Genomic DNA, 22,747 nt, shown 5'->3' with positions numbered 1-22,747 from the left:
TCAGAGTAGGGGGAGGAGGAGTGGGAGGAGAGAAACGTGGGGCAAAAAGATTATTGGCCAAAGTCCAAACTGAGTGTAAGATCTTCAGTAAGGCTAAAACTCTGGTGTCTAACCAAATAGGAGGGACAGGTGTTGGGCAGAAGCATGTGGCATAGTCACTGAAGGTCTAGGTGAGAGGCAGATGTGATCAGACAGCTCGGGCAGACCTCTGCTGAGACTCAGGTATGGAGAAAACTGAGGTTCACAGGCAGAACGCCCAGCGCTATGGACTAGTGTACAAGGCAAAATGTCCATACTGAGGTTAAAGGATAGGGACCCTTTCATTTATTTATTTTTTTGAGATACAGCCTTGCTCTGTTGCCCAGGCTAGAGTGAGTGGCATCATCATAGCTCACTGCAACCTCAACTCATGGGCTCAGGTGATCCTTCTGCCTCAGCCTCCTGAGTAGCTGGGACTACAGGCACATGCCATGGTGCCCAGCTAATTTTTCTATTTTTTCTAGAGATGGGGCTTCACTCTTGCTTAGGCAGAACCCATTCATTTATTCATTCATTCACTTACTCATTTACAGAGCCCTTATAGTATGCCAGACGCTAGTATGGGATGCGAACATTTGAAGCTGAACAGAACAGAGTGTCCACATTCAAGGATCTCACTGATTAGTGGAGGAGGCAAATGCACTGATGGTCATAATGCAATGCAGTAGACAGATGGAATGGAAATATATACGGGAGCGAAGGGCACAGAGCTCAGGTTAGGACCAGGAGGAAGTTCACGGATGGCTTCCTAAAGGAGCTGCAGTCTGCATGGAGGCATAAAGAATGCACATGCACAAGAATCTATCAGAAGAGGTGAGGAGGAGAGATAGAATCTAATTTTACCCCAAGAAAATGGGGGTAAAGGACAGGAAACCCAGTTGAAGGGAACTGGGATCCTGGCCAGAGGGGTTGGGCCACTGAAATGAGAACAACCATGCATAATTCCAGGGACAGCAGGGAGCTACTGCAAAGACCTCCCTACGTTACTCCCAGTTGAGCAGAGCTTCCAGGTGTCTGGTCCTCGAAGGACAAAGAAGCAGGACTGCTGACCTTTAGGTCAAGTTCACAAAGATGTTCACAGCACATTGAAAGGCAGTGTGCAAGGGCTGCTGTTTTTTCCTTTCTGAGCTTCCTCAAGAGAACGTGTGTATGTATTTGAGAAAGGAAGGATAGGCCAGAAATAGGATATCAGAAAATGAAATTCCAAGAGTCTTCAGAAGTAGTTCCCCATGCTCTTACCTTGAATTTTGAAAAGAAATTATATTACTTCTGGTTGAAAAAAATTATTTATAAAATATAAAATTGATGTTTCCTTTTTTTCTCTCTGACTCTTAATCTACAAACTTAGTCCCACAACTTTGAGATGAACTATTTTTGATGTTCCCGAGTCTGGTAATGACACCACATGTGTGAGCTGACATGTGCTACATCTGCTGCAGCATCCGAAGGCTAAGTCTGGAAGCTGTGCAGCACTCTCTCTACCTCTGGCTCTGGGCAGAATCTTTTCTTGTTTTCAAAAGAAATTCTGAAATCACAATGACACAGAGGTGTAAACTCCCATTCATCACAGGGGAGGTATGAACTCTAAAGCCTAATTATCTTTCCACTTAAATGGCAACAATGTTAAACTTTTCATTAAGTCAGAAACATCACACTTCTCTGGAGTAGGCAGGAGGAGCTGTTTCTAGAACATTCCATCTTTTCTAAAGGCATTCTCCAAAGAACAAAGAACACTGATCTTGCTCCAATATGCATGTGACACCAATACTTTGGCCCAAAAGAAGAAGTGAATTATTTGAGGTTCGAGAACTGAAGTTTGATGTATTGTAAGAATCAAAAGAAAAGAAGTGAATGAGTGATGATTCATAGGGAAAGAGAGGTGAATACAAAGTTTGTTCAAGCCACAGGTTTTTGAAGGAGAGAGAGAGTTAGTCTAAATTTCTCACATAATATTTATTTAAATGCTAGGCACAGCATGAAAATGGATACATGACTGTCAGCAAAACGGGGAAATCTAGCAGTTGAACTGAAAGATTTTTATTTTTGTTTCTGTTATGGGAAAAAGTAAAGGTTTTTTTTGAATAATAGGTCAAAAATGCACCTTTGGTCTCACAATCAATCACATTTGTAATAAAATGCAAAAAACAGTCTCCCATTTGCTTTTGCCTGTAGTTGGCATAAATATCTGGCACATTAGTCAGAATAAAGCTGTTGAGAATAAGACACAAAGAGAGAGTCATGAAGTGTCTTGACGTTCCTTCTTCTGTCAGAACTTGTCACTTCAGAACAAAGTCAGACATAAATACGATTCTGGCCCTAGTGGATACCAAGAGCCGGCTGTGGGGTGGTCCACTCTGAGACAGGCAATTAGAGAATGCATTGTCTGTAGAGAATTTAAGAAAAATAAAACCAGTTAAAAGTCAGTCTGCCTTGTGTTATTACCACGAGCTGTTAATTCTGAACAATGTCTATGTACACATACTCCTCCCTGTAGGGGTGGTCAGCTTCCTCTGTCCACCCGCCTTGTTAAGCTGTTATCTGGGACCCCAAATGGGACAGATGTAGGATTCGGCACTGGCTTCAATATGCAAGAAGTTATAAAACATTCTAAAATGATTCTTCATGTAGGGTGAGGAAGGACCTATGAATTTTTCTAACATTGCCACCAAGTTGCTATGAATGATAAAGCTAACTCTTACAGAGCACTTACTGGGCACCAGGCAGTGGCTGGGGCTGAAGATACAATGGTGGGAAACTAGATTCCATCCCTGCCCTTAGGAAGCTTGCAGCCTAGCATGCGAGGTGTCAATCGCACCAGTGATCGCAAGGTTGCACCTGCATGAAGTCTAAGAGAGGACAGGGGGGAGCTGTTTGCCTTGGTTAGAGAAGTTCAGGAAGGCCTTTTCGGGGAAGTGGTATAGTAGTTCTTCCAAGATTATTTGTTATACCAGAAACTAAGAAACAAACAAACAAATAATGAGAATTTTTGCCCACAAGCAGCTATTTATATAACCTGTTAAATCTTTAGGATAAAACTCATCTCAGGGGTCACATCCTACAGGTTGAGTAGCCCTTATCCAAAATGCTTGGGACCAGAAGAGTTTGGGATTGGGGATTTTGGGATATTTGCCTTATATATACTTACTAGTTGCGCATTCCAAATCTGAAAATTCAAAATCCAAAATGCTCCAATGAACATTTCCTCCAACGAGCATTTCCTTTGAGCATCATGTTAGTGCTCAAAAAAATTGTATTTTGGGGCATTTTGGATTTCAGATTTGGGGATTTGGAATACTCAACCTGTATATCCTCCTCACATTGCACAGTGGTTCATGCCAGTGGGCCTGGGACCTGGTTAGAGACCATTCTGTGAGCTGTGCCAAGGACCTCCCCCTGTAGGTGCCCTCCTAAGATTAGAGAGGTTCTCAGCCCTGCCTGTACATTACAATCACCTGAGAGCTTTCTTTACAAAAAAAAAAAAAAAAACCCCCAAAACAAAAAAACCCACGCATGTCCAGGGCCCATCCTGGACCAATTAGATCAGAATCTTGGAAAGGTTGCAAGGGAGGGGTGGGTGGGAGGGGTCGGTGGGGGGTAAGTCTGGTACCACCCAGATGAATCTAATATGAAGCCAGGGTAGAGAATTACTGCCTTTGATGAATGCATTTAATTCCACTTAGTCCTATAATAGTAATTTAAAATTACACATTACAAACTTCAGAATGCAAAGGGGATTGCTCTGGTGAGAGGTGTGTGTGAGTGCTTATGTGTGCACACACGTACATGTGGGAGTGATGGTTTGGGAGCTCCTTGCTCTTTGTGTCCTTTCCATTTCTGTGGAATGCAGTGGAAATGCAGCAAATGGCTGGAGGACGGAATTTCTTGGACTCTGGAGTCAGATTGGGTGTCAGAGGGCAGGCCATTCCCAGGGTCATGGGAGTTTGATGCGAGGTGACCATAATGGTTTGATAAAGATGCACATAATGGTTCAATAAAGAAGCTTTCTCCCTCCACTTCCTAATTTCCCTAATCCCCCTCTTCTTTCTCTTCTAATGCTGCTTTGTTTAACCTCATGAATTATGAGGTTTTATATGCAATCTATAGCTTTTTGGAGGAAACACATTCAAATCTTAGATAATGGGATTTTTTTGTCCTTTAAACACATAAAAAACATTGTGTGCACCTTACATGTAAGTGGAATGAATGTATTTTTACCACTAATGTTGAAAATATCCCTAGGCATCTGGTGTGTATGAATGTGTATACATAGTACATGCATAATAAACATATTCCACCTTATGAATATTTATACACAAGATACATATATATTGAATATAGACATACATATGTAAATAGTAGCCCTTGCAAACTATATGCAAAGTGTGTTTCCAAGCATATGTATCATAGTGCATCAGGAATATAAGAAAACTACTACCAACTTTAGCATATTTTGAGGTGGCATTTTCTACAGAGCTGTTTATGGTAGGGTCTAGTTACTATCCATGTATGGGTTTTTTCCATCATTTAAATGTTTGTTAACTACCAACTAAAAGAAAGGCACTGGGCATGGCAGAGTATGAAAGATGACAGAGACGTGATCCCTGTCTTTAAAAGACCTTTACCTCACAGAATGGCTTAAAAATTTTTTATGAAGAATCTACTATTGTCACTGCCCACTGGCATCTTACTGGTTTCTTATGACTGCCTTTTATTTATACACTCCACTGCTACCATCACCAGTGGGGACTTAAAATGGGTCCTATTTGAGCTATATTTGCTTAAACCCTGATGTAGCTGTGGAGTAGTGCTGACGTGGGGGGAAGCAGCAGCCCTGGTTCCAGTGACAGCCACTGGACATGAACAACACTTACACTTTTTTCTCTGTCACATATAGCCAGTCCTATAACTGCATTTCTATTTTACTCTGACTTAGTGGGGGGGGGGAGGTACAATAAAGGGCACCAAACCCCAGAGATGTTCATAAATCTCAAAAATGAAACCCAAACAGAGAAGTCTCTTTTGCCCACAAACTTTTTGTAATCCAAATATTATTGACCATGACATTCCACTTCCAAATTCCATCTACTTCTCTCCCTGGGATAAGTGGCAGAAGCCTTTATTAGAAACAAGCGATACATTCTAAAATGTGCAAAATATAGAACCCTTTCTAAAATGACAATACCCAGTATCGCCGGGGAGCTCTGAGTGACACTCGTCAGGGCAGATTTTTCTCCATTAAAGGAGAAACAATACATACGAGCTGTCACCATGATGCCACAGAGTGTGCTCGTTGTTTCCTCCCCCCCCATCCATACATCACAACAGGTAGTTCTCAGCTGTTCCGTTGGTGCCAGACATACATTTTATCTAAAGAGACAGCAGACAGAACTACCTGCTGCTTCCTGTGCGGCTCTCCCTGTGTTTCTCTCCTTTTTCCTACTTCACTGGGGCTTTTTAAAATCAGCTGGCAGGGAGCCAGGAGCTCATCATTTTAATGCAGTGTAAAATGGAATATGCATAATTATATGCAAGCCATATGTGAGGGAGACAGCTCAGCTGTGAATTTCAGGAGGCCAGGAAAGAGAGAGCAGTTAGGGCTAAGATGAGATGAGAGCAGAGCGGAGTGCAAGTGTCACCCAAATGAATGGTTTAATGAGTGTGCTGCAGACACGCCCCCTTTCACCTACCTCTCCCTTCTCTCCAACTCCAAACCAGAACCTGATGGAGATTAGAAAGAGAAGACTGTATGCAAGCGGTATTGCTAATGGGTTCTGTTAATGTCTCCATTTAAACGTCAGCTTTCTTAATTAACAGTGTAGATCAAAATAATCAGTAACTTTTAATGCAGCTTCTTAATTAAATCTATTTTTTTTTACTACATTTGATTGAAGAATCATTGTTCTTACTAGATCATCGCTCCTTTTAGATCATTATTTAAAAATGGAGGGGGATCAGTTTCTCTCTAATAGTATTACAATGCAAAATATAACTATGCAAATTGCTTTTCTTATGGCCTTGCTATTAGAATTTTTTTAAAGTGCATTATCTAGAGATTGCTTAAGCATGCCAAAAAGTTTAAACACGTATGTATGTCATATAATCCTAAATGTGCAATGAACAATGTGCACTGGAGGACTAAAATGGTGATAATTTCCAAAAAAATTATTGGAGTTTGATTTGCTTTCATATTGTTTTAAATATTACACCACAATGAATTTGCATGTTCAAACTAAACAATGTAAAGAAAAATAAATCCCAGATTTTGATATCTAAAAGGTGTACTGCGTATTTAAACAAACTTCTTAATAATGTTGTTATATCTGGATTCCCGTTTGTTTAATGATCTGAGCTGTTATGCTTTTAGCTTTTTTTTCTTCCATTATTTGTAAGTCCCTAAATAGGCCATTATATTTCCCTTCAGGCTAGAGATGAAGATGGACATGCTGAAAATTTTCCCCAGCAGCACTATGCTAAGGAAACTCCAAGGCTTGCCTTCAAGAATAACTGCGAACTACTTGTAAGAATAACATACTTACAACAAGTCTAGAATGTTACTTTAGCACAGTGAAAAGAGTTTTTGAAAGGGTTTGTTCATTATTACATAATTTATGAAATATTATAGTTTTTCTGTATAGAGTTCTAAATGCTAATTCTGATATCACTGAATATTCATTATAAGATCTCAAATTGTTTGCAAATCTTTTATATCTGATTATAGAGCTTGAATGACCCTGTCTTTATTAGCTTGTTTTGTATGGTAGTTTATAAGCAGCCACTTGGAGAATGGCTAGTAATGTTAAAAATATAGAGAAAGACAGTTGATATATGTAGCTTGGAATAAAACCAACCCCACCCTTACCCCTCCTCCTGCGTCCTAATTGTACTCTATTTTAGGAGACAACATTGTAATATTTTGTTCTGCTAGGAAAGATAGCAGAGTTGACACGCAGTACTCCCTTTAGAATTCAAGTATTCCTTCACTCTCTTGCCAAACTCAACCGTCTCTCCTATGTAGAAGGAGTCAAAGCAGTGACAGGGTGCGGGGATGTTTATAAGTCGTGAGAGAGAGGATATCAGCTGTGACAGAAACTCTGTTCCAATGCAGGGTTAATTTGCTGTTCATTTTAGCATTTACAGCGAGACAAGATGAAAAGCAAGCAGGAATGCCTATTATATTTCTATTAAATGAATCTGTTGGGACCTAATGTTCTTGATTAGCTTTTGAAAATGAGTGCTCTGCAATGCATTTTCTGTTTACCTAAAGTAAACAGAGAATGAATTGTCATTTATTTAGAGATTCAAACACTGCTTTTGAAAATGAAGCTTTATGAGGGATCTAGCTATGTTGTCCCTAAACGTTCTTTTCTTTTCAATTGCATTAAAGCAAAACATTTGCTCCAACTAAATGAAAACACTGAAAGAGAATGAGGTTGCTCAGTTGTTACATTTTGAGGTAGTCTAATTTCTGTTTAGTTTTTTTGGCCGAATACAGTACAGCTCTGCCAGGTCTCTGCATTAGGAAATCCCACATGTAACAGTCTTTGGATTTAGCTCTGATACCAACTGTTCATTAAAAACAGTGTCCAAAGAGCAGGAGAGGAGAGAAAAATACAGTTCTTACCCATTCTAGCTAGCTACATGTTGACAGCAAGAACCTCCTTTTCCCCGCCACACTCTGCACAGTCACAATAGCACTACTCATTCTGTGTGTGTAGTCCCTTGACCAACCAATCCACAGGCAAACATGCTGCTTATAAATGCAATTTTTTCCCTGAAAATTTAACTTACCTTATATTTTATCTTAGGACTCTTAAACTTCCAGACCTGCTATCGTTACGTATTCTGGGGCAACCCTTTTTGCTCATTGCAGTTTAAATGTTTCTCTCTATAGCTGGTGTTACCCAGCAGAAGAGCACAGGGGCCATTTAGGCTATGTTTTGGTATCAGAATGCTTTTGGGAGTTCTTTTCAGAGAAATTGTTAAAAATAATGTGCCATGATTACTTTTTTTCTATTTATTGGAAAAATGAACGTGCTTGAGTCCTGGTTGTGGTCAGTTTATCCCGGAGGAAGTAAAACATATATGTGAACATCTTTTACAGCTATCTTTAGAGAAAATAGGTATTTCATCATTGGTGTGCTTAAGCACAGTATTGTGTTGGCAGTGGTCTTGAGAGATTTGGTACAATTTTTGTCCTTCTAGTCACTGTTAGAAATGCTTTATTTTGGTCAGCATGCTTTCCTGTGATCAAAGAAATAGGAGAATAAAGAGAAAACACAAGCTTATTTCTCCAAGGAGAAATTTTATTTTTTTCAGCTGTAAGAAAAGGGATGGTGTTTGGCTGATTATGAAGCCTTGAGAAGTTATGCTTCTATAGGAAAAAGACTTGTTCATTCATAAGAGAGAAATAGGAAGTCCTTGGAGTTTTCTTAGTGCAGCTTAGAGCAGATTTTTAAAGAATCTGTCAGAGAAGATTGCAAGCTCCGCTCCAAAGTGCTTTTTTAGCTTAAGGGTGGCTCTGCCATCTTCTTGCATGGTTTGCTGCAGCAAGAGCAGCAGCCAATATAGATATGGGAGCTGGGGGGGGGGCACTGGGGGTGCAGGTTACTTCTGGGCTCCTGCATGATCTGGAGCACGTGGTTGGAAGGCTAGTCCTCTAGGCCACAGGCACTGACAGAAAGTGCCCTGGCCAGGTGCACAGGACATTGCCTTGACTTTATTACCGACTCTCTAATGTCTCTGCCTGCAGCCCTGTCTTCCTGCCCCACCCACCTCTGCTTCTTGGAAGAGGGAGGAATATTAAATAACCCAAACAAAAGCAAAGTAAAATCAATGCCTGGAATACACAAGTATGTGTAATCAGAAGGCACTGACAAAGAAAGCATTGGCTGATAGAAAAATCTGCTATGCAACTGTAGATTTCCTGTAGGGTATTGATTTTTCCATTTAAATCCCAAACTGTGATATGTGCCTTCACACTTAATGTACAACACAGATGACTAGATATTTAGTTTGGTGGCCAAGATTTTTTAGTTGGTAGTAGTGCAGCAGTTTCCTTATGCTTTTTATTAATTTTGAAAATGCAAGGCTGTCAAGATGAGTGACGTTAGATAAAACGAGTACTGTTTGATGCATCACAATTCAATTTGGCCCTACCTACCCCTTTGTAGATAGGTGTGTACACGAATATACACACATGCACACACACTCACACACACCAGGGTATTTTTCTAAGCTATGACCAAAGGTAACAATTTTGAATAAAAGAAAATGCAGGAAATTTATATTGTATTAACACTATAGCGACATAGTTTACAAGAGCCCAGCAAAGAGAATATTTAGAGCCAGCCACGGGTTAGACTAGCCTTTGCCCCAAATTCCAACTCCATTGCTGGTCCTTTTATCATTATTGCCTTATTCTTTGGGGACCGGAAAGCTTCTCATTTTCCCTATTAAAATGCTTATATCACTGGTGGAAGTTGGGTTAAAAGGTAGAGTGAGGAGGACCTTAAACATGTTATGAGCTCACACCTTCTTATCAGCCAGTACTTTCTCAGTTCTTGAAAGCCCACTGAGTAAGACCTTGCAGAAATACAGAATAGGCTCAGTCATGGGAGGGGAAAGACCTATGGCTAGAATAAGAGGAAATGTGGAGAGGGTTTTGAGAAGGAACTGAATACTGCTGAGCCTATTCCCCAAGTTTTCTTAGGACCAGTTCAGAGAACATTGCTCTATTCAGGAAGAAGGTCAAAATATAATCAAAGAATAGTAGCAACTGATGTAATATTATTTGGCTGGGGGGAAAAACAGGTTTGGGAAATCTGAAAGGGAAAATAAGAGAAAGGAAACTTGGATTGGTAGTAGGGGCAGTGGCAAAGCAGCCTGCCTTCCTCAGTTCCAGACTCCTGAGTCATCACCTAGACGAAGTCTGAATCCCTTCGCCGTTTCCTCGGGGCTGTCAGGGGTGAGGGTTTTGCAGAGAGAGAGGAGGGAGCCCACAGCTGGGAGGCTGAATAAAAATAGCATCAAGGAAGAATTCTTTCTGGTCACTTACAATGCCAGGCTAGGGAGAAGATGAAAACTATTTTAGTTTTGTGGCCTCGTGAACAGAGATGATGGGGAGGAGAGATGCTTAGGCTATTCTTCTGTGGGCTGGCTTTTCCGTCTCATTTCTTTGTGGAGGCAAAGAGGTGGATTGTGAGAGTTGAAGGTAGTTCTTCAGCAGTAGAAAGGCCCCGTGTTGATGCAGTGTTCAAATAACAAGACATTACTGAGCATCTTCTATGTACAAGCATCCTACTCGACAATGCAGGTAGGGACACAAAACAGAGTGCTTTCCCTGAAGGAGTTCACAGTTCAGTAGGAGAAATGAGGCATGTACAGTATCATGGTCATCAAGAATGTGGGCTCTCAGGTCTTCTTGAAAGTCAGAAGTTTGTCCCAGCCAGATTTTAGTTTATACCACATCACCCTGGTGGTATAGCTAAGGATCATAAGCACAAAGGCTTAAAATTTATTGTGATATCTCTGATATCACATTACATCACACTGGATCTCTGTTTCACCCCTGGAACCTCTCTGAGCTTCAGATCCTCATCTGTAAAATGTGCTAACAAAATGCAATAACCTCAGAGCATACTGCTAGGATCAAAAGTGATGGCATATTTAAAGAGCGTGGTACATAGTAAGCATGCAGTATGTATTAGCTGCTGCTGCTATTATGATTATTCACATAATCATGATTGTTATCATTTCACAGTGAACTGTGCCCCAACAGAGTACTAGCAAAGTTCTGGAGTACAAAGGAAGAAGAGATCATTTCCATATGTGATCATTAAAGACTTAACAAGGGAGGCTACCTTTGATCTAGGCCTTACGTGGGTTGGATTTGGACAGCTGGAGCTGGCATGTAAGGGTGTTCCAAGCAGAGAGAAAAGCATGAGCAAAGGCATGGAGGCGAGAAGTACAGGCCAGGTGCCCCATGCCCTGGTTGGTATCGAAGCTGACCAAGCGTAGAGTGCCCAGAGGCTAAGGGGTAAGCAGTCAAGCAGGCCCATTTGCAGGGGTATTAATAACACCAGCCTATCAAGTCTGGAAATCCTAGTACTTCTGTGGATTGAAAAACATATATTATGGAAAATTTCTAATATGGGTAGTGAGAGCCACATAATGAACCCCATGTACCTTTCACCCAGATTCAGCAATTATCAACTCAGGGTAGTCCTGCTTCATCTGTCCCCTTCCCCCTACCCCTTTTTTGCTATGAAGTATGCATGCTTTTGAGGTGGGCAGGTTGGGGTTTTTTGTTTTGTTTTGTTTGGTAAAGACTGTAGCATCCCTCTTCCCTGGCTAGAAAGAATCCACTGAAAATGATTACATTGGGAATTGGAGCTTTGGGACCATGCATGTATAAAACAAATGACTCTTGGTTATGCACTGTGCTCTTCCCTCCCTCCCCAGCACAACCTCATAAGGCTTGGGCATCAGACTGAGTTTAAAAAGACACACCACAGTACCAGGGATGACTTGATTCTCCTTTACTCTCAGGCCTCTGGTTCTAAGTGTATTTATTTTAAAATAATGTCAGAACTCTTTGCAGCCCACCCCAGCTCACTAGTACATGGTAGCCTCCTCACAGTAGGGAGGGGAAATTCGGGATTGCTGCTATGCATTAGCCATTGCTAGGACTTTCTTGCTAGATCCTGGAGATATAAGGAGAACTCCTAAAAGGTGAAACTGCCACATTTCATTTGAAACTTGATATGCTTTTCAAAATACATGTAATTGACCAAAGACCCTCCCCTTACTGCTGTTGGTCTAGAAAGCCAGATTTGTGCCCAGGTCAATGTGAATTTACATACTATTGCTTTGATATTACAGCTGGGCAGCAGATCCACTAAAAATTAAAATCATAGTGACACATTTGAACTCACATCATATGAAAAAAAATCATATGACATTTGCATACATAGTATACTGTACACCAATTTCCTGCAATAGTAGTTGTAGTAGCTCCAAAGGTGTAAAAATGACCTAGAAAACCCCAGGGACTGGTTGCTGTCTAGAGAGAGTTGGCCTGTGTCACCACAGTTTTCCCCACCTATGTTCTATATCTCTTTAATCTGGAGCTATTCCTGTGAGCCCATAGTTTTATAAACTATCTTTTAGAAAAATAGAACTTTCTGGATATAAGGCAATGATCTTAGACTAAGCAAGAGTCAGTTTCAATAGAGGTGACACAATTATGCTCTCTGGCAAGATCATCTAGACTTTAATACAAGTAGCAGGGATGGATTCCACTTGAGTAGTATTTTACCTGCACATCCCTCTGTTCCCATCTGTGCTATTGTTTAAATTTCTTCTCCAGCTGTGTCTGTTGCTTCTCTTCTCACTCTTTTCAGCCTCTTGGCACCCATTACTGCCATGGTCTTATGGTTCAAGTTCTTTCTCTTTTCTTTCTCTTTTCTCACAAAGACCCTCTGGATTACAGTGGACCATTTCCCCTCCTCTCCCGCCCATGCAAGCCCTATTTTAACTCTCTTTGTAGCTTCTTTATCTGGGAGAGAAGCCACCTAGGGGAGGGCTAGATTTCCCCAGTTTCTGCTCTAATATAGGGGCTTTGGGGGGAGTAGAGGGTCTTGATTTGATCAGAGGCCCTTAGTCCCCAGCCGGCTCCCTTTTCCAAGGCATGGGGCATCTTTGCCTTTCCAGTTTCAGGGCCATGGCACAAAAAGATCAGAGGCATAATGGTTTGTTTTTTATGCTGGCTTCTCACGCAATACATCGCAGTGGTTCTTGGGGCCAGAGAGAGCTATGGAAGACCATGTATTCTCCAGGGGAGACACTGTGGCCTGGTGGATAAGAGTGGGAGTCCCAATCTCTGCTCTGCAGACATGCCAGCAGTGCACCCTGGGAAAATTTCTTACCTTCTAAAACCTCAGTGTCTCTATCAATATAACGAGGATTAATACAGTACCTACCTACCTCAAGGGATTGTCCTGAGAAGTAAATGAGATCATGTGTATAAAGCACTTAGTATGCCTGGCACATAGTAAAAGCTCAACAACCAATCTTATTACTAGTAAAATGGAGCCATTATAGAAAGATGCATTAGCTTAAACAACATCTTGAGGCAGATGCTGGGAGTACCTGTTTTTATTCTCTAACTTGAGTTTCTTCCCAGTTGGTTTGGATAAGAGTCCAAATGTAGCATTTTAATTTAGGTAAAAGAATTTCAGAGAAATGCTTGAACATCCATCCACTTGCTTTTTATGCCCAGGGGACTAGAGATGCCTGTTGGCTGCATAGCAAATGCTGCTGACTTGTGTAATGTCTGAATACTTTTTTGAAGAAGAATCTAGAACTTCCAAAAAATAGTATGGCATTGTGATGAAGAACATGGTCTCTTGAGCCAGATTGTTTTGTTCAGATTCAGGAATCCTCCTCCCTCTACCCACTGGCTGTGTGGCCTTGGGCAAATCACTGAATCTCTCTGTATGTTTCCTTGTCTGTTAAATGAGGGTAATAGTAACTATCCAGTAGGGTTGGCATGAGGTCTGAAAGAACGAATACCCATAAGGTGCTTAGAATACTATTTGGTGAACAATCGGCACTCAATCGATGTTGCTGTGATTATGATTATGATTATTTATTCCAAGCTCACTTGCTTTCAAGCATATCATGGATTAGCTCTTGACAAAGTTTTCTAGGAATAGATTATCTGTAAGTTTTGCATATGTACATTTGCATGCAAAAGCCACAAAATTTCCTTGTGAACAATGAATGAAGGGGACAGAGCACAACGTATATTATGCAAATAATTCTTAGAGATAAGCTTTTTTCTTTTTAAAAGAATGTGGCTCTCAAGAAATATTCTCTACATCTGCAGTCCCCAAGTCCTGGGCCGTGGACCAGTACTGGTCTGTGGCCTGTTTGGAACGGGCTGCATAGGAGGAGGTGAGCAGTGAGCAAGTGAGCAAAACTTCATCTGTATTTACAGCTGCTCTCCATTACTTGCATCACTGCATAAGCTCTGCCTCCTGTCAGATCAGCGGCAGCATTAGACTCCCACAGGAGTGCAAACCCCACTCTAAACAGTGCATGCTGGGGATCTAGGCTGCGTCTCCTTATGAGAATCTAGTGCCTGCTGACCTGAGGTGGAGCTGAGGCGGTGATGCTAGCGCTGGGGAGCGGCCGCAAATACAGACTATCATTAGCAGAGAGGTTTGCGTACACAATAAATGTAATGTGCTCATATCATCCTGAAACCAGTCCCCACCCACTGGCCATGAAAAAGTTGTTTTCCATGAAACCAGTCCCTAGTACCAAAAAGGTTGGGGACTGCTGCTCTACATGACCCAAGACCTCTTTATCCTGCCCAACCATTTAATAGTAAAATGGTTACTCTTAGAAATATGCAACTAAGAAAATGAATGCAAAGCAAAGAAAAAAAATGTAATTTACACAGGGCCTTATGTGTAGTAGCAAATGGATGTGCCTCTGATTGGGTTAAGGGAGGGAAGGAGACAAGAAACTCTCCTTTGTGGGTGTCTCCAGCGAGCCAGTACTGTCCTTGGTGTTCACAGACCCCTCTTTTAGACCCCGTACACTCGCCATAACTTTGCTAAGTAGATATTGTTTTTTCCATTTTATAGATGGGGAAATTAAAATGTAGAGATGTTACATTCCTTGCCCTGGGGGATGGGAGAGAGTCCAGTGAGCAGGTTCAAAGCTGGAGTTCGACCCACGTCTCTCCTACCACACGTCCTAGCCAGTGCTCAGGCAGACACATGCTGCTGCAGTCTCGGGGTAGGGGCCAGGTCTTAGACATTTGTTTCATTCCAGAGCCAGAGAAGGAGGTCAGTCTATGGCTGTGGAATGAAAGAATTAAGAAATTAATTCAGAATCACTCTTTCTAGCTTCTTTATAGTAACAATTCTTTGGTAGAGATCTGAAGCCCAAAAGAACATCTGTGGGGAATGTTAGGAAGGGCAATTTATTCAGAAAGTCATGTCAATGTTTGAGGATTCCCAATGCATAATAAAGTGTGGGGAACAGAGCCAAAATGTATAGTTTTTAATTTGGTAGACTTGGGGACATTTACAGAACAGCTGTAGACTATAGAAAATATATTTTTTCAGTGTGATATAAGCATTCGAGTGTCTTTTTAAAAAAAATCTGACTGCTATAGATAATGTATAAGTGCTAAGCTTTTGTTGGATGATTTTGATACTTTTTTATGATCACTAAGGCCATTTTTAAAAGGCTGGAGCTATTTTGATTTGGTAGCATTGCATTCTTCGGGGTGAACAAATCCACTTCCTTTGCAACGTCCGCTGTTCCGCTGTCAGGCAGCATTGGGGAGCCAGGTGTCAGTTGCGTTCTCCCTCATTGTTTTAATTGCTAGAACTGAACAATCGCCTAACATGCCAAAGAGAATTCACCTCTGATGGCTTCAAGGAATCTATAGGTCATATGTCAAGCAACCAGGAAATCAGATAGGATATCAATTATCAATGTAAACGTGCAGAAGTAACCAGCCAGAACTAATATTAATCATATTCAGTCGTGTGCTCAGTTGATAGTTAGAAGAACAAGCTAATGAAAGTCTCTTGGGAGAAGAAAGGAAAGAGTATAAAAAATATTTGGAGTGGAGAATAATGACAAATGTGAGTAATAAGAGAGGCAAGAAATTGGAGATGGGGATGTGGAGATCGCGGAGGGCTGGCGAGAGGGAATTTTATAGGAAAGAAGGAAGATAGAAGCCCATGATTAAACTGTAAATGTTTTCCTTGTCCAGGAGAACAAGAGCCTTTAAAGTAATGTGCTTCATTGCATTTTGGTTTGAAATATCTTTCCTAATTGTGTTTTTTGGAGACTTCCTACTCTTCTGCTCTGAGGCATCAGGCTTTCCTGGAGAGCTCCCTTTCCAGCTCCTCCTCCCTGCTGCAAGGCTACAGGCAACCAGGAATTGAAACCTCTGCCAGGGGACAGCACTCTTTCTCCTCTGAGTCCAGATGAGTCCCCTGGCTGAGAGCTCTATGAGAAAGGAGGCCTTGTCTGTCTTGTGCATTGCTGGACCCCTGAGAATCATGCTTGGCCCACTCTATTTTTCATGGATTCTAAGATGCACTTTTCCCCCTAACATTTGAACAATCTCAGAAATGGGAGTCATCACATCGATGACCTGTCATTGTTTGACTGGCAGTGTTTTTTCCCTTGTGGTATTAAAATAAGGGCATCTTAACAACCAACGGTGATATATTAATAGAGTCAATGAACCATGGAGGTGGATGCTCAATAATTATTTGTCGAGTGAATACAGGCAGTAACATATCCCCCTGGCTCTAGTTCAGGTAAAAAATGAAAGTTGGTACTGGATTGCATGTCTGCCGCTGGCAAGGTGGAGTGGAGGGTGGCCTCTGGCTGTCTTGGCTGAATATTCTACCGCTGTACACTTTCTCTTTAGTGGAGCTGATAGATGACGTGTTCATTCCTGCAAGTGAAATGTTGAACCAGTTAAGACCTACCCCAGATAAGCAGAGCTTAAAAATAATAAACAGAACTTTTGCCTTAATTATCCATAAAATTGCTTAATGTTCTACTTTGGGTTGCATAGCCTTCAATATTTCTCTTAGAAATTCATAAAGATACATTGGTAGAAGAGCGATATTCTGTCTTTCTCCATAGAACAAGCTGTCGATCTCATTAGGATAAAGTATGTTTTTATAAATTAGGATGCTCTTATCCATCATCATCATCATCACCACCACTATCATCTCTTAGAGAGGTTCCCAACCTACATAAGGCAAAAAATATACCTAGGTATATTTCCTATATTTCAGAATTTTATAATGCACATTCAGGATGTCAAATTATATAGGTAAACTTACTCCTCAAACTTAACTGTGTGGAATACTTTGCTGTTTTTCTGTGTTATGATCTCAATGTAGTTTGGTTCCTTTGAATGGAAAATTTGAATCTGATTCTCACATTGTAGTAGGATGTGCTACACACTCCTTTGTGTGAACAAGGAGGGGGAAAATCACATAAACATTTTTAAGTGGTAAAGTCTGAGACGGGAAGGGAGGCAATGTTTAAATATTTAACATGTGCTGGGATAAAGGCTTCACATGACAAGTGTCGAGGTTAATTTAAGATATGTGAAATATTTGGGGGGCCTCCATCATATAGCCATTTCAGTCAGTGGTACTATTAATTTCTAAACTGTCGATAAATGCGTAAAGATACTTCCAGTAAACTAAACACCATTTTTGTCTTAGAGAAATATTTATGTATTTACCAGATAGCTTGAATTTTGAAAATATGCAACATCATTGCATCTGTATACATATAAAATATAATATATGAAGGCAAATTTATATATCCTATGTAGAAATGTAGGCATATATATATAAAGGAAAATGAAAATAAACTAAAGCATTATTACAGTATTTATGATTCTATGGCATTTAACTCATCTCAAACATTTATGTAGTATTTTTATATACTAATTTGATGTTTACATATGAATATATAAAAATAAATAATATGGAAAAATCAAGTTGTAATGAAATTTTTATTTTCATTTCTCCTTAGCCTTCATGCATTTTGATTTTTAAACAATGTTCTGACTGTCATCAAATCAGCCAAGCTGAAAATTGAGCTGCATCAGTGGAGACAGCCGGTCTTGATAATTCAAACCAAAAAGACCATTTCTCAAGAGATATATTCTCCCTGGTTTATCTGGTCTGAATAGTTTCTTATATCTCTAATTTATTCTTTTGTATACACCGCATAAAGACAATGTCTATAAGGATTTTAAACCTTTAAAAAATATCTGAGTATTTAGTGTTATAGACACATCTCAAAAAGCGGAATTAACATGAGAGCAAGTAGTTATGGGTGTGTGTGTGTGTAACCCAGATTTTGAAGACTTTTGTCTGACAATTGACATGCATTTATCGGGTACCTACTGTCTCCCCAGTGTTGTGCTTAAAAGTCATGTGTTAACAATGCAAACAAAGTATAAAATGTGGATCCTTCTCGTAAGAAATTTACAAACAAGCTATGCTTTTATGAACAATGTACCTCCAGTGTATAGTAAAATGCCAGATGGGATGGTATGGTGATTAGAAAATAGAAATATATATTAAAATATGCATGTGTGCAATAGAAAAGTGAAGGTCATTTAATGAGGAAGAAATGATGGCCTGGAGTCATCAGGATAGGTCCTCAGAGGACATGAGGCTTGTGCTGGTCCTTGGAAGGTGGGTGGCAAGAGAAGGGCATCCTAGAGAAAGAAGAAGAGGTGTGGAACGGTGGTGAGGGAGGTGCGTGTCATGTACATGGGGACCACATGGGAGACTGCCTGGGCTAGTGTCACTTTGTGAGTGATAACAGAATTAACTCAGTAAGTTGTGGTCAGATGATAAAAACAGTGAGTGCCAAGCAGCTAATTGTATATTTGGTGTTTGAGGCTATAGGGCTCTGTATTATGTACTTGAGCCAGGAATTACCATTATGAAAGCAGTGCTTCACAGGTTGGAGGACGGGAGCGGGGAGACTTCTAGAAGGTGGTTAGAGCTATCTAGGCACACTGTGATGGGGACAAAGACTTATGACAGCTGGAAAGGCAAGAAAGAAACCCTGACAATCACTGTCCAAAAGTATTAGTCATCAAGTTTTTATGACCATCTGAGTATAAATAACCGGCAAAGATTTCATCTCAAGCCAATTTTCTTGTAAATTTAGATTTTGAATAACAGTGTTAATTAAGTTACCAGTTGTATGCAGTAGGAGAAACAAGATTAACGTAGAAGCAAGACATTGAAGTTTAAAAATATTTGTGATCCAGGATGATTCAGGGATCAGTGTGATTTAAACTATAAAAATACAAAGTAGGAAATAAAGGTTCTTAAATTCAGATTATTTAAAGACAGAATCTCCATTCACAGAATGCAATGACCCCTTCCCTCTGAAAACAGCATAGAGGCCAGGTAGCCCTGGAATCACTTCCTGGCTATGTATGTTACTTGCTTTGTGGCCTTGGGGAGGTCAGTTTCTGTACTTCTAAAACAGGAATAATAACTGTATATGCCATTTAGTGTTGCTGTAAAAGCTAAATGAGATAATGTACTTGGCATATAATAGGTGTTCAATAAAAGGTAACTAATAAAGGGAAATAAATCCCTCTTTTGTACTCAACATTTATGAGAAAAAAGGAAATGCTAATAAGTAAAACTCAAATGAGTGGTCAGAATCCTTGTTTTTTAAAAATTAAGGGAGAATCTTATGATACCCAGCTTTTGATCATACAGATTTAACCTATTCTTTACACATGCACACGACTCTAGACAGAGAACTGGTGTTTATCCAATAAATATTACAAAAGTTTTCAAGATCTTCATCAAAGGAAAAACATTTTATTGAATTTACTGGGTTTACTAAGGTAGAACATTACACTAACATAAAATGATTTTTGAGGAAAAAGAAATCTCATACAAAAATGGTTTGCTAGTTAGTCCCCCAAATTAAATTTCTTATAATCCCACATTCCCTGATTATTCTAATAATATGACCACTTAAAATTCCGTTTTTCTTTTGGAAGTAAACACAATCACCCACTTTTTTGGCCATCTTCTTAATTCATGTGCTGATAAGTTTCACCATATATCAATTAGGTACTTAATTATTGATGTGATAAACCAGTTTTTCTTTGGTCTGTCTTAGCTGTCTGGAATGTATTTGGGACTTGTTACAGTTGTAAAAAAATGAAAAAAAAAAAAAAAAGGAAACAAAAATCCAGAATCTCAGCAAAATGTCATTTAATAGACTTGTTAAAACTCAATGCATCTCCCTTGATCAGAGCTCCTCTTTGAAATAGTTGGGCTGCCCATACACAGATTATCAAGGTCATATTTAAGATTAAAATGAGTTACAGGACAATAAGGTGCCTATTATGGCAGGAAAACATGCAAACAGAAAATGAGACCTAATGTCTTTCCTTTGCCCTGGCCTTTTTTCTTTCTGAGCTTAATATACCTATTTGGTCTAATTTAGTTTTAGCTTTAGTTATGCTTTCTAAAATTACTGTGTGTGTAAGGATTGGATTTTTTTTTCCAGTAGGAATTAGAGTATACATAAAATGCCTCTCTCTCCTCCTGCGGGAATGGTAAGAGCCACATGCCTCCCTGCTCTCTGTGTCTAGTCAGGGCTGAGGCGTGGAGCCTCTAACAGGGCCCACCAAGTGAATGGAGCCTCCTAGAAGCAGCGGCCCTGCAGCCGAGTGTCTGATAGACTGGATCTCACTTCATCAGAGTGTTAGCCCCAGCAAACAATGAAAATACAATGATTACTTTTCAGATTGTGAAAATAACCATGCAAAGTTATGTTTAGATTTAGAAGTATGAGTTTTTAAAAATATGTGGTTCAATCTACTGTTTAAAAAAAAAATGACCCCAAAGTTTGTGGGTTTACATTGTAAGTTTTCTATTGCAAGAAAGAAATGACAGCACTATTAAGGATGCTGATGGTTGGGGCTGAAGCCTGGGGATAAGGGCTCTGGAATCGGTTCTCCTTCACTGTCAGCTGCCATTATCACCATCTCTTTGGCTTATCCCGGCCAAGACATTAACATTTCTAGTCTTCACTGTCTGCATAAATTAAATAGAGAACTTCGTGCAAGTGCCACACACCATCACGCTTTACTCAGAGTCTGCACCATCAATTCTATTATCTAGTTGGCAAGCTTTTATTGAGTGCCTACTATGTGTGCAGCACAAAATCATCTTGGATGGGTACAAAATGGACTAGATTTTTTACAGAATTCCACCCCTAGTCTTTATAAGATCATTGTCCATTTACTTTATATTATTAAACTATGTATAGTTCTATTGTTAAGCCAAATATGTATATAAATCATCTTAATAAAGGCTTTGAGTAAATGCTCAAGAAACACTGTATGAATGAGTGAACAGACCATGCTGGTGTGGCTCTCCACTGGCAGTTTTCCACAATCAGCTCAGACTCCAAGGTCTTTCCTGTGTCTAGGGAGTTGTCAGGAATGTCTGGAATGTGGCAGCTTGGGCTGAGTTGTCTCTGACACATTTCTGAGTTGTCCAGTGTCTTGGGCAGGATGAGTAGTGGTAGAAGCTGTGGGAGCCACCTATGGGCTCTGATAGGTCTCTGTGGACCCAGCCCTAAACTACAGCACCCCTCACCCTCTCCCCCACCCTAATAGGTTTGTTTCCCAAATGAAAGTAGTAGGGCCTGGGATTTTCTCCAAATTGCACTCAACTTTCCATATCCATGTTTATGTTTCAATTTAGCTACTAGAGAAGGTATCAAATATTGTAGTCAAGGCATTAGATTTAAAAATAGGTATTGTTTCATTCTTTTTGATCTATTTAGATTAAGATTTTAAATGAAAGAATTACTTTGGAGACACTACTTCATTCCCGGGCTTAAGTGATACACTCCTTTGATTGGTCTCAGGTGGCAGGCAGTGCTTCCAAACCTTCTCCCCTTCTGTCTCTTTCTCCCTCTCTCTAGTGATTTCCACACAGAATGTCAGTGGATCCAAGATGTAGTTTTCTCTGGAACTCTCATTCTGCTAAATTGGCCCCGTAGAATAATCATACTTCTTTTTGAAATGGAACTATGCAAAGTCTTGAATTTTATTACAGAATTTAATACCAATAATTACTTAAAATTTAATGAATTTCACTACTGACTTAATTGCTTTTGAGTAGTTCCACTTAACTTATTAAAGAGAAGCAAGGACATATTCATTTAATGAGCAGCAGAAGTCTTGCCCTCACATCTGCCTATATTCTCTTTTCAATTAATCAATTATAGTCTGATGGTGTGTAATTACACATTAAGAAAGTTATTGGATATCTCAGCATGCCTGTCCCAGGGGGCTCATGAATACACTAATATAACACACCTGTAATGACCTGTGCTCAGCTCTGCAAATTACACTCATTTCTCTCTCTCTTTCTCTTTCTCTCTCTCTCTCTCTCTCTCTGCTAAATTAAGATGAGGGCAATTACCATTAACTTTTGGAGTCACTTCTAGTCAATGTGATGTGGAGAGAGAAAGTGAAAAAGAAAGACTGAAAGAAAAGTAAAAATGGAAGAAAAAGACTTTATCTGCAATTATAAGTAATCTGCCTTTTGAAATTAGCTTTCTGAGACTCAGTTCTTCTTGGCGAGCTATTGCAGAGTTCCAGAGGCGTAGGCTTGTCCATCTGAGCTGTGTCTACTGAATCATACCAAATACTTGAGAAAATCAGGCCAGCTTTATTTGAACTCAAATAGTGACTTGCTTCTCAGCTTCCTTCAATCTCCTGATGAGAGAAATAGGAAAACAGGAAAACCTTTTGAAATCACATTCAGGCAAATTTGCTTGGCTTGTTTCAAATCAAACCAAAGTCTGGAACTGATCCGCACACAGGAGCGCTAAGCCTCTGCATAGCAACTAAGCTGTGTTAAAAAAAAAAAGAGAGAGAGAGAGAGAGATGGGGGAGAAAGAAAGAAGGACCCACTAAAAATGCAATACAAACAAAGAACAAATTTTGCTTCATTAATGGCCTAAAGGCTCTGGTTATGTGAAGGGGTCTATTCCAGTTATGTCCTGATTTATGCTAAACCGGTAAAGCCCAACAAGAACCTCTTAATCCAAATTACATAGTCAGAGACATTCT

At 40.0% G+C, this 22,747-nt stretch overlaps 1 protein-coding gene across 2 annotated transcripts in view; it reads left to right on the top strand.

Moving 5' to 3' along the window:
- SOBP (sine oculis binding protein homolog) overlaps positions 1-22,747 on the top strand; it is a 160,149-nt gene that overhangs the window by 85,637 nt on the left and 51,765 nt on the right. The window contains exon 5 of one of the 2 annotated variants that reach the window (XM_012753122.3): positions 6,461-6,556. The exons of the other annotated variant lie outside the window; for it this stretch is intronic. Within the exon in view, the coding sequence (XP_012608576.1) occupies positions 6,461-6,556 (96 nt within the window). The remainder of the gene's footprint in view (positions 1-6,460; positions 6,557-22,747) is intronic. 2 annotated transcript variants of the gene reach the window in all.

This window comes from Microcebus murinus, chromosome 5 (genome assembly GCF_040939455.1).
Source record: "Microcebus murinus isolate Inina chromosome 5, M.murinus_Inina_mat1.0, whole genome shotgun sequence".
Lineage (NCBI taxonomy): Eukaryota > Metazoa > Chordata > Mammalia > Primates > Cheirogaleidae > Microcebus > Microcebus murinus.
Note: the sequence above shows the minus strand (reverse complement) of the source record. Positions and strands in the feature narration are given on the sequence as shown.